Consider the following 12,634-nt stretch of genomic DNA (forward strand, 5'->3'; position numbering starts at 1 on the left):
TCTTCCAATAGAAGGCTGTTTTGCCTACATGAAAATCTGTTTTTTAGTGTAGCCACCTTCATTAATTGACTTTGCTAGATCTTCTAGATAACTTGCTGCAGCTTCTACATCAGGACTTGCTGCTCCAGCTTGCACTTTAATGTTATGGAGCTGGCTTTTTTCCTTAAACCTCACGAATCAACCTTTGCTAGCCTCAGACTTTGTCTTCTGCAGCTTCCACCTGTCTCAGCCTTCACAGAATTGAAGAGAGTTAGGGTCCTGCTCTGGATTAGGCTTTGGCTTAAGGGAATTGTGTTGTGGCTGGTTTGATCTTCTAACCAGACCACTAAAACTTTTTCCATATAAGCAATAAGGCTGTTTTGTTTTCTTATCATTCATGTGTTCACTGAAGTAGCATTTTACATTTTTTTCAAGAACTTATCCTCTGCATTCCAACTTAGCTGCCTGGCGCAAGAAGCCCAGCTTTTGGCCTGTCTTGGCTTCCAACATGCTTTCTTCACCAAGCTTAATCATTTCTAGCTTCTCATTTAAAACAAGAGACATGCAACTCTTCCTCTCACTTGAACACTTGGAGGCCACTGTAGGATTATGAATTAGCCTAATTTCAGGATTGCTATGTCTCAGGGAATAGGGAGGCCTGAGGAGGGAGAGAATGGAGACCTGGGGGAATGGCAGATGGCCAGTTGTTGGAGCAATCAGAACACACACAACATTTATCAGTCAACTTGTCTTATATGGGCATGGTTTGTGGTACCCCAAACAATTATAATAATGATAATATCAAAGATCATTGATCACAGATCACTATAACAAGTATAATAAAAATGAAAATGTTTGAAATATTACAAGAGTTATCAAAATGTGCCACAGAGACATGAAGTAAGCAAATGCTCTTAGAAAAATGGTGCCAATAGACTTGCTTGACACAGGATTGCCACAAACCTTCAGCATGTGCCTTTAGATGTGATTCCTTAAAAATGAAACAATACCATGTATCTAGTATTCTGGCTGGGAAGCCACAACCTGATTTAATCATGAGGAAGTATCAGATAAACTAAAAACGAGAAACATTATGTAAAATAACTTGCCTAAATTCTTCAAAAACTTCAACATCATCAATGAAAGACAGAGAATATATGAGGATCTGCTACAGATTAAAGGAAACTAAAACAATAGGAAATTAAATACAATATGTAATCTTAGACTGAAACTTGTACCGGTAAGGAGAAAAAGCTAGGAAGTACCTTATTGGGGCAACTGACAACACTGAAATATAGACTACAAATTAGATAAAAGTATTGTGCCAATGTGAAATTTTCTAAATTTGGTAACTGTACTGTAGTTATATAAAATACCTTATTCTCAGGAAATATTAAAAGCAAAGGAGCATGACGTATACACCCAATAGTCAAATTATAAATAAATAAAACACAATACAGTGTGTGTGTTTGTAAGATGAAAATGATAAAACCAAAGTAAATCTGGTAAATATATTTTACACACACATGTACAGAGAGAGAGGGAAAGAAAGAAAGAGAGGAAAGGAGGAAGGTGGGATGGCGGGAGGACATGATGGGCAAAGGTTAAAAATCAGTGAATCTGGGAAAGGACATACCAGAGCTCTCTGTATTACTCTTCCAACTTTAAAGTTTTAAATTATTTCAAAAGAAAAAAAATAGATATTACTCCAGTACCATTCTTTGTTTTACTTGAAAATACAATGAAATTTATGGATTTTATTTCCAGGAATATCAACTCGTATCAACACACGTAAATTTGTTGTTCAGAGGGTAAAAAGACACCAAAAAGTACACACAGCTTAAGAACTACTGTGCCATTATTTTCTAACATATAGCACTACAAAAAAGAATTTTGCAGCTAGCATAATTTTTGATCCTTTGTAGATAACCTATTTTTTTCTGCCTTGATATATGCAGGGTTTTTTTTCCAGGGTCCTTAAAATTTAAAAACACCACTAAAATATATCTAGGTATAGACATTTTTTCATAATATTCTTTAGAACACAGTGAATCCATTTATTCCTGAGGTCATTTTCAGCCTTGGAAACTTTTCTACAATGACAAATTTGATTAATGCTGCTGTTGCATTTCTTCTGGTTTCTCCTTTGGAGATTTCTATTATTCATTAAGTCTCAATTTCCTTTCTTTAGTATGTACAATTTTCTCTTACCTATCATTTCCATCTCTGTCCTTTCACTGGGCATTCTGGGTGAGCATCCCAAGTATGCTCTCTATGTCATTAATTTGATTTTTGAGAAGTATCAGAGCTGGTGAGAGATATTTTATAATGATAAAAGAGTTAATTCCTCAAGAAGATGTAAAAGGGTATGCGCCTAATAATATAGATTGAAAATACATGAAGCAAAATTGATGGAACTAAAAGGAGAAATAAGACAAATACACATCTTTCTCCAAAACTGATAAAATTTCAACTCCCCAAATCAATAAGAATTAGAAGGTTTGAACAACACTGTAAGACAACTTGACCTAGGTGATATTCATAGAACTCTTCCACAACCACAGAATACACATTCTCTCAAGTGACATGTGAGAACATATGCTGGCCATAAACCAATTTTCAATATATTTCAAAGGACTAAAACCATACTAGGTGTGTTCTCTAACCATAATGAAATTAAATTAGAAACCAACAATAAAAAGATCACCAGAAAATCTCCAAAGATTTGAAAAATAAATGCCATTCTAAGAAGTCTGGGCTCTATTCAATAGTACCAATTGAGCTATTCAAGGTTTACATAAGGGAACATACATCAGATTTGAGCTTTTAAAAAATTATTTCCATTGAATATTTTTTAAATGTAGCGAAGATTGAACACACATACACAAACAGAAATAAATCTTAATTCATGTGAAAAATGAGAAGAAACTGAACTAAGGTAGCTGAAACAGAACTGAATCAAGATACTTTCAAGTGTAGAATCAAGGGGACTTGTTACCCAGTTAATTACATGTGATCTTAAAGTTAGGTAATCCTAAGTAACTTTGATGACTAGATAAATAGAAATGCTATGTATGAAGATGGGAAAAGCTGGGAGAAGCAGGTTTTGCTGAGTACAGGAACTAGAACACAGGTGTGCATTACAGGCTCTACCTTTAATGCGAGGACATCAGTTTCAACTGTTGCAGCTTCCTACTGTTTGGTTCAGGAATATAACCCAACTCCCTCTCCCAGCTCACTTAATACTCAAGTTCCTTCTTGTTTGTTCTGTGGATTCTGCACACTGATATGTGCTTTTCCATTTGACTACTTGCTCTTCCGTAGTACTGTCTAGTCAGGGTTTCAACTGGATATTCCATTCACACTTGGATCTACTTTTCAACTCACTCTTCAGGTTTAGTAATGAGGTCTTTGAACTGCTTTTTGGCTTCACCCACGTGTCCTGAGGACTCTGCTCCTCATATCTGCTCATTGGCTCATAGACACTGCAAATATAGATAAACACAGCCTCATTCCACTCCTATTCAAAATTCTTGCTCAGTTTAGTGAACAATTCCATCTAGCTTCTGCCTATCAGGGAACAAGTTTGGACAATAAATTCATTTTGGACATTGAGTTTGAGGCCCTTGTGAACATCCAGGTAGAGAGATATAGAAAGCAGGTGGGAAAAATGAGCCTGGGGCTCAGGAAAGAGACCCACTGGGAGATACAGATTTATGATCATCAGCAAATAGGATGTAATCAAAGTCACATGAGTGGATGAGCTTGATCAAGGAGACTACAAAACAGAATTCCTTAATCTGATGGGCATCTATGAATTTACTGAAATTGTGGGTAAGAGTCTGTGTATGTATGTGTCTGTATTTCTCAGATAGGGATCCATAAGTTTCACCAAATTCTCAAATAGGCCTGTAAATCTAAAAAGATTAAAAACCTATGGGGGAGGGAGAAAGCTAGAATGTAACCTAGAGGGCACCATTTACTGAAATGTGCTACAATTTTGGGATTAGAGACCACGGCGGGAAAGGGTACAAAATATGTTAGCATTTCATTTCCAATTTACCATCGGAGTCACAGCAGCTATGAAGTAAATGAGTTTCTATTCAAAATTGGGCAACATGTCCCCAAAATATGCTGACTCAGACACCATACTTCTAGACCCAAAACTGTATGAAAACCAGAACTTTTAGGCCTGGAGCTTTGGATTTTATATTCCCAGTGAAAATGTGAGTACTTTCCCACTCTCATCCCATAAATAAAGGGAACGACTCCCTAGCCATGTGTTTTCTCTGGAGCCTCTCATGTCACAGCTAGCAACTGAAGATCACTTTTTAAGCATTACTTTATGAAACCTCATGATCATCAGCGCTGGATATATTAGCATCTGAGTTTTTCCAGGCAAAAAGCTTTAAAAGTACATAGTTTTTGGATTATCTGAAGGCTTATGAAACTCAATCCCATGAAACAAGAAAGTCAGCGTATATGCGTTATCACAAAGTGCTCAAAATGCAATTATAGTTCACGCTTTATCTTTTCTTTCCCTCAAAATTATTTGTCACTTTAGACATAGACAGAGATGGGGGAGAGGTTTTTTCCAGTGTGCATTTGGAAACCCTTTCAAAAGCCACAAATGTGTATGAAACAAATTCTCTAGTCACAAGGATTCAAACCACAGCATTCTTCCCAACTTAACCACTCAAGCAAGCCAAGAATAACCTAGCCAGACAACTTGCATGTAAGAAAACTGTAATGTCTACTGCTTGGAAAACCTCTAAATATCATGTATACATGTACTGTGGATTACAAAAACAATTTCAGTATTGCACAAAGGAGAAAGCTATGAATTACCAATTACCAAGAGATTACAAAGGACTATGTTAATGGATGCTGGACTGATGGATACTTCATCTTTAGCAGAATGTGATTCACAAAACTTTAACACATATAAAACTTTTTTAAAACTTGAGGTCTTTCAGAAAATACATATAGGTAATAACTGAAAAATGTTCAATTATTTTTATCAATGAAACCTATTAAAATTAGCAAAAATATAAAGGAAAATTACCTATATTGTGCTGGTAGTTTGAAAGATTAAAAAAATTATCAACATATATCGTGGACCTTAAAAAACTTTCAGATACTCTGACCTGGTTTAATTCCATTCTCATTAGTATAATCTTAAAAAAGAAAAAACTGAAATGCAGTATGTGCAAAAATGTTCACTGAAGCACTGTTTGTCAAAGAGAAAATTGTAAACAACAAAAGAAAAATGATAAAATGAATTATAGAAGATACACTAGGGAAACATTTTATCCATTTGTTCATTCATTCATTTACTTAGTACTGTGTTTCATAAAGGATGTAAGGTGGCTCATAATGATTTATCTACATAACGATGAAAACATATTTAAAAAGCATATGCACAATGGGAAAACGCTCATGAATATTAAGAGAAAGTGCTGGATATAAGATTGTATGTTTGCAAAAGTAAATAATAAAATATGTAAGCTTAACTTTGTTTAACAATATGCAGAAAGGAAGGGGAACCCATTAAAATATTATGAATGGTAAGTGTTTGGGTGGTAATATCAGAGAATTTTATTCTCTTATCTTTTAAATTTCGTAACTTTTAGAAATTGAGCTTAAATTTTTATGATAAAATGTGTGTATGAAAAATTTAAAAAGATGGAGATTATTTAAAAAAATAAAAATCTGCCTCCATATATGATAGTTTAGAAGAAAACAGCTCTTTCTACATAGCTATTAATGAACTGAAAAAGGAAAAACGAAAGTAATACCTAACAGTAAAAAATCTACATGGAAATTAGCCTCATGAAATGTAAGTTTGTTTGTCAATTAAGGGTATCAAAAGAAGGACAGGATAAAGAGATGATATATCATAAGGCTGCGGGGAGGGGAGAACTCTGACATAACAAGAGAATGCCAGATAAAGGTAAGGAATTTTAAATCTTGAAACCAAATACCCTACCTGCGAACTTATGCTAACATGGTTGACTTGTTTAAACTGTAGTTTCAAAAAAGACTGCATCTAGAGACAGAAAGTAGAATTGTGGTTACCAGGGGCTGGAGGAAGGGGGAATGGGTAATGACTACGTAGTTTCAGTTTGGAAAGATGAAAAAAGTCCTGGAGATGGATAGTGGTGACAGCTGCACAACAATGCAAATGTACTGCACATTTATAAACTGTTAAAATGGTAAATTTTATGTTACTTATATTTTACCACAATTATAAAAAGAATACATTGAGTTCTGGTATGAAATAGATTATACTGGTAAGGCATATGTTGAGATTCTTTGAGTTTTCAGTCTTCCTGAAATAAAATAAAGATGTGAGCATAACTTATTAAAATAAACAGTTGTAATTACACTTTTTAATAGCAACTTTCTCTCTTTCAGAGGGTAGTTTATTGTATCTGTTTAATAATTCTTATGAAGCCAATGTTTAGTTATCAAGTATTGAGAAATCATGCCTTATCTAAACAAAGGTTTAAAAGTAAAGTATTCATTAGATTCAAAGTAAAAAGAAACTATAAGTGAGGTCACTAATAATTCTGCATTTATGCAAATTTGTTATAATCAACTATGAGAATAAATTTCCCCAACAGTAAGCATCATTCTTAGAAATTGGGAAAAATAGATTACAGAATTGTCCCCATAGTTCCTGGGAAGTCTCAGTTATCCTTAAAATGCAGTGGAAGACTTATGATGATAAAGCATTCTGCAAATATGATTTTTCTAATTTAAAAATATCTTCTGATCATAAAAAAAGCAAGAAACAAAAAAGAAAAATATTTTCCAAGAACCAAATTCCACATCCAGTTTTCTTAATTCACTTTAAAAATCTCACTTACCCTTCTCGTGTTTTCAAGGATTTTGGGATCAGGTTTTCCATAGTTAGGTGGGTTGGCGTATGGGTCATATCCAAGTTTGGCAAGCATGGGTGCAATCACTGCCATGTCTTGTAAAACATCTGGAGGGATCTTCCCAACCCATTTTGATAGAGCGCCCACATTGACTGGCTTGATGACTTGGTCTGTAGATCTCTCCACTCTGAAAGCAATATAATGTGAATAAATATTCATTTAGACTACTAAAAAACTAAGAGGCTACTGGAAATTATTTTCAATAACTTTAAAAATGATAAGTCTCCGGATTATAAAGCTGTTGAGAGAGAGGGCATTATTCAGGCTTAACACATTTATCAGACTTTCAATGTTCTCAATTTGACAGCAATCATTGGTAACCTCAGATTTCTAGAAATAGGAAAAGAGGTCAGCTGAAAACATCTGCACAAAATGGGTTGACACTTTAATTACAACATTCAGAAAAAAAATAACAAAGATAAGACTGCTTAGAAAAACTTACCTGAAATACATTAAAAACAACAACAACAAATAAGATGGACTGATGAATGATTACTAGAGGGACAGACAGATGGACAGATTATGTGACAAAGTAAATACAGCAAAATGTTATTCATAGCTAGTGGGTATAATTCTTTCAGTTCTTTGTATGTTTGAAATTTTTCAATAAAATATTAGGGGGAAAACAGCCAACCATAATCTATAAAGAATGCAAGATTTCATTTGTCTTATTTTTCAGTTTATTTCCTAAAGAACCTTATTATCTAAGGAAGAAAAAGAAGTGCTGTTTATGACTTTCAATATGACAAAATAAGTGTCTTCTAACTCTTGACCTAGAGATTTACTTTAAGCTTATAGTGACATCAAATTTGACTAAATAATCTGACTCATAATTTTAGGGTAAAATATAATATAAAATGACATCTAGATTAAAATTGGATCTGAATTAGCAGATTCGGCCAAATGACTATAAAACAAAAGTGCCTAAGAGAGTTTTATGTCATAATGCGTTAGAAGTCACTCATAGTATTCTAATAAAAAGTAAAAACACTCTTTCTTTAAGTATACGACCTGTCACTGCAGATAGTCATCATCTGATGAAGAATCCCTCAAAGGGGCTCTGCTCCTTAAAAAATACATAAGAGAAAATAAAATGATTTTTCCCTGGGATTCTGTGAGGCCACTAGCTCCAGGCTTCCTCCTTGTCTTGATGGCCACATTCTTTTTTCTCTCTTAAAAATTTCTCCAGGACTCCACTTAACCCACTGCTCTCTTCACTCTGTACAATTTCCCTCTTTTCTGGACATTTTTTACATGTGTAAAGAACATCCCAGTTTGTCCAGGACAGTTCCAGTTTATACCTTTTGCACCCAGCTTAATTATTAACAGCACATCCCACTCACACCCATAAATGTTCAAGTTTGTATGTTAAATTATATGGTCACCCTACCCAGATACTCTACTCACATCTAAAAACAAAGATGGTCTAAAACTGAAACCATCATCTTCTCCTCAAAATCTATTCTTCATGTACATCTTATCTTGACAAACAGCACCACCCCCATCCAGAAGGCAAAGCCAGAGATCTCAGATGGGGCAGGGAGAAAGCAAGATCACTTCTAAGTTACCCAGTTTCAGAGGCTCTACCTTTGAGTAGGGCAATCTCTCCTCTATTCCTACTGCCACTAACCTTAGTTCATGTCACCATCATGCTCACCCAGATTACTAAAAGCCTCCTAATTTTCCTGTATTTAAGCAGCTGGCTTCCTTGCCCAACTATCTATCATTCCACCAGACTATAAGGAAGATCTATGTTTTACTAATCTCACGATCACTAGTATCTAGCATGTTAACATGTAACAGATTCTCAATAAATGTCTACTAAATTAATGAGTAAAAGCTTTTCATGGCAGGGAAAAAACCCGATAAATTTAGTTTATATAAACATACTCAAGAGAAGTCAAAGATCATATCTTTATAAGGAAATCAAGTGACACAAGATGAAGTAACTAGAGAACATCCAAGTGCTGAACTACACGATATTTACTGTGGGTGCATTAGGAATGTTAGAGAAAGGGAGTCATGCCTGCAGAGAGAAACATCTTAAGAAGAAAAAGGTTTATAGTTAACAAAAAACAATTTTTTTCATTCTATGTCAGGCACTTTGCATATGGTATCCATTTTAATCCTTGAAACCACCTCAAGAGAAAGACATGGATCAGTACCCATTTTTCAAATGTGACAATTGAGACCCATAAGTAGTTTATTCAGGGTCACACAGTCTGGAAATAACTGAGTTAGAATTTGAACCTATGTCTGTGTGTCTCCAAAGCTCCCGTTTTACCCAGTTCTCCTACTGCTGTCCAATTGATCATCTTAATTTTTACAGTCTATGCTTCCCTGAAAACCCTGGCCTCTCGTTCTATACTGCATAGACTGAGCAAGTCATTTTGCCACAATGATAAAAACATACTGTATATGTAATAGATATACGCACTGCTGTGCTAGTAATGTTTAACAGCCTGATTTCCAAGAAGGAAAAAGCCATGATTTGTGGCATTTACCGATGACCAGTGATGTAAATACTCCCACAATGGCTGATTTCAACCTACTACCTCTACGTCAACAACTGCAGAGTTGAGAAGGGATGTACAAAAATGGGCTGTCTACAGCTAGAGCAACCCAGCTCCAGCAGACCACCATACATCCACAGGACCACAAGCTCTTACCCCAAATTCTGAAATCCAAGAAGCTCCAAAAACTAAATATTTTCCTGTAACTTATCTGGCAGCAAAACATTACCTGAACTGACAGGAATCTATTTATAGCCTTTATTCTACTTGGCATAAACAATCATACTCTCAGATGCAGAAATATTGATGTGTCTGATTACAGAGTGCTGATCCAGAATGAGCAAGGATGTTATATGACATGTTTTATGTATATCATATGACCTTTCTAGAATCTAAAAATTTCTGAATTCTGAAACACATCTATTTTAAGCAGTGAAGTCACACATAGGGTCTTGTATGTCGTGACTGGGAAGTTGGCTTTATCTTGAAAATGATGGGGAATGATAGAAAGGTTTTAATCACAGGATGGACAAGACCAGATTATCCTTATCTGCATTCAATGTTGATGACTATGGGAAGGGCAGATTGAAGGATGGGGCAACCTGGGGTCAGAAAAACCAGTAAAAATGTTCAACTATATATTGAGAGAATTGAGAAATGATTAAAGTTTCAACTAGAGCAAATGACATAGATAGGGAAAGAAAAAGCCTCCACAGATTTTCTTTTTAATTGATAAGACTTAGTGGCCAATTAGATATGGGGAAAAGGAGAGAAGGGAGTCTAGATGAATTCAGATTTGACTTGAAGGACTGAATGGATGGTGTTATCATTCTTATTACAATAGATAGCATGAAGGAAAAGCAATGTGGTGTTGCTTAGTTTTGTTTCAGGTGTAGGGAACAAAGAAAAAGGTAAATTGATAGTAGTCAGGAAGTTACCAAAAGTCTAAAGGAAAATCAGAGTTGACTAAGAGACTGAAATGTGGTATGTGTTCAGAAAACAATAGCTATCATTATTTCTGCATCCAGATTATAGCACTGGTTTAAAAGAAAAATGAAAGCTGTGGTTTATCATTACGACCAAATAAAGGATTTAAATATAAAGTACAATCATCTCTGTCTGAAAGAGATAGAATTCTAAAATGAAAAGGCTTTTGTTATGTAATCACTGAGTCACAAGCTCCATTAGCAGCAAATGCAGTTGCTATGGACTCCTAAGAGGAAGAACTTGGAAGGGCGTGTTGCATATTGATCAGGTGTTTCTCTTTAAGACAGTAATAATGGCATTTTACACTTATTGAGCACAAAATTCACATTAAATGTTTCTGAATACTCACTATGTGTCGGGTCGTTAGACACTAAAGCATGCAAAGATGACACGACTAGGTCATGACCCTCCTCTCAAGAAGCTCAGAGTCCAGTAAGAGAAACATACACGATTAATACGCAGCATGATAAATGTGATGACAGAGGACAGAAACCATATAATGGGAGTGCAGAGGACAGAACCAGGCCATTTGTCTCCTGGGGTGGGACATGAGTCAACGTGAGTTACCAAGCAGCTAAGGCAAGGGTTAGTAATCTATGGGTCACACGCCAAATCCAACCCTGCTGTCTGTTTTTGTCTGGCCTTCAAGCTAAGAATGGCTTTTACATTTTTAAATGTTTTGTTTTTAAAAATAAAAAGAATAATACTTTATAACATATGAAAATCATATGAAATTCAAATTTCAATGTCATAAAGTCTTCCTGGAACACGCCACATTCATTTGTTTATAGACTGTCTATGGCTGCTCTTGTGCTGCAGTGGCAGAGTTGAGTAGTCGAGGTAAAAACTATACAGTTCTCAAAACCTAAAATATTACCATTCAGCCTTTTACAGAAAAAATCTGTCAACCCCAATCTAAGACTGTATCTTACAGGCATATAGGGTCTATGGCAGGGGAAGGGTGGTGGTCTCAGATGATACCCTTCCTTGCAGAAGGGCGTCAACTTTCACACACACACGAGACAGCCTGGTGCATTTAGAGAACGGCACGTGAGGAGAGCTAAGGATGTATTTGGAGCTGCCTGGGTGGAGAGGGTAGGGAGGGGAAAGAAACAGTTATTTTCTCTGCACTTATCAGATTCAAGGAAGACATTTGTTGAGCGATGGACAGGACAGGATAAAATAAAATAGGATATAAAATAAAAAACAAGAGGAGGTGTGGTCCCAGTCCTCTAGGAGGTCACTGTCTGGTTGGTGAGCTACACAAACTTTCCACCCTTAAACTCTTAAGAGTTGCCTCTTTGTTCCAAATTAGCTCTTTGGGCTTGTCTTTCCTCTCCTCCCATGGATTCTAGGTGGTTAGTCTGTCTTTTTCTAAGTGGCAGCAAAGTGCAGTGGTGAGAATGCACCCTAGAAATTGGACCTGTGAGACCTAGCTTTGTTAGATTTAAGAAAACTCTGACCCTCAGAGATTAGGGATAATGATCACTAACAGACAAGAGACAGAGTTTTGCAAAACACTGTTCAAAAGCAGAGACTGGCAAACTATAGCCCAAATCTGGCCTGCTGCCTGTTTTGTAAGTAAAAGTGTTACCAGATCAAAGCCACATCCACTTGTTTTTGTACTGTTCATGGCTGCTTTTACTCTACATCCAAGCTGAATACCTATCACAGAAATCATATGGCCTATGAAGCCAAAAGTATCCGGTCCCTTACAGAAAACTCTGTCATTCTCTGTTCAAAAGGATATAGTTATTAAGAGAGAAATGAGTTTTGTCCAGAGAACCTGATTTTCTTCTCTGGACAACAACCTGCAGGCTGGATGGAGCTTACCCAATCTCCTTCACTCCTTCGGTCCTTCCAGAAGGTAACCAACACTTAGGCCTGAAGTGTAACAGGGTATAAACTAGATACCATTCAGATACCCTCTAGTCTCACTGGGACCACAAAACAGTGCCTGACAGACATATATTTCAATATCCACAGCCCAGGCACAACTCTGCAAGGCAGGGTATCTGAGAACCTGCAGGCTCTCCCTGAGTCTTAAGTGCCCAAGCTCCCTTCCCTCTGTAGCATTCACAGTGGAAGGCACCCCTCCTCAGGGAATGGGGACAGTGCCAAAGTCCTGATGACTGAGGTGAATATAATCCTCCAAGACACTCATTTTAAAAGCACGGATCTTCCATGAGTCTTAGTTAAACACTACAGCCA

General features: G+C 36.2%; 1 protein-coding gene across 10 annotated transcripts in view; it reads right to left on the reverse strand.

Annotated features, from left to right (window-relative positions):
• Positions 1-12,634, reverse strand: part of TPST1 (tyrosylprotein sulfotransferase 1) — a 122,514-nt gene that overhangs the window by 30,538 nt on the left and 79,342 nt on the right. For all 10 annotated transcript variants that reach the window (XR_004312670.1, XR_004312669.1, XM_032460353.1 and 7 more), the window contains one exon: positions 6,852-7,050. Coding sequence is in view for 8 of the 10 variants with exons in the window: in XM_032460353.1 (XP_032316244.1) it covers positions 6,852-7,050 (199 nt within the window). In the remaining 2 variants the exon portion in view is untranslated. The remainder of the gene's footprint in view (positions 1-6,851; positions 7,051-12,634) is intronic.

Source organism: Camelus ferus, chromosome 18 (genome assembly GCF_009834535.1).
Source record: "Camelus ferus isolate YT-003-E chromosome 18, BCGSAC_Cfer_1.0, whole genome shotgun sequence".
Classification (NCBI taxonomy): domain Eukaryota; kingdom Metazoa; phylum Chordata; class Mammalia; order Artiodactyla; family Camelidae; genus Camelus; species Camelus ferus.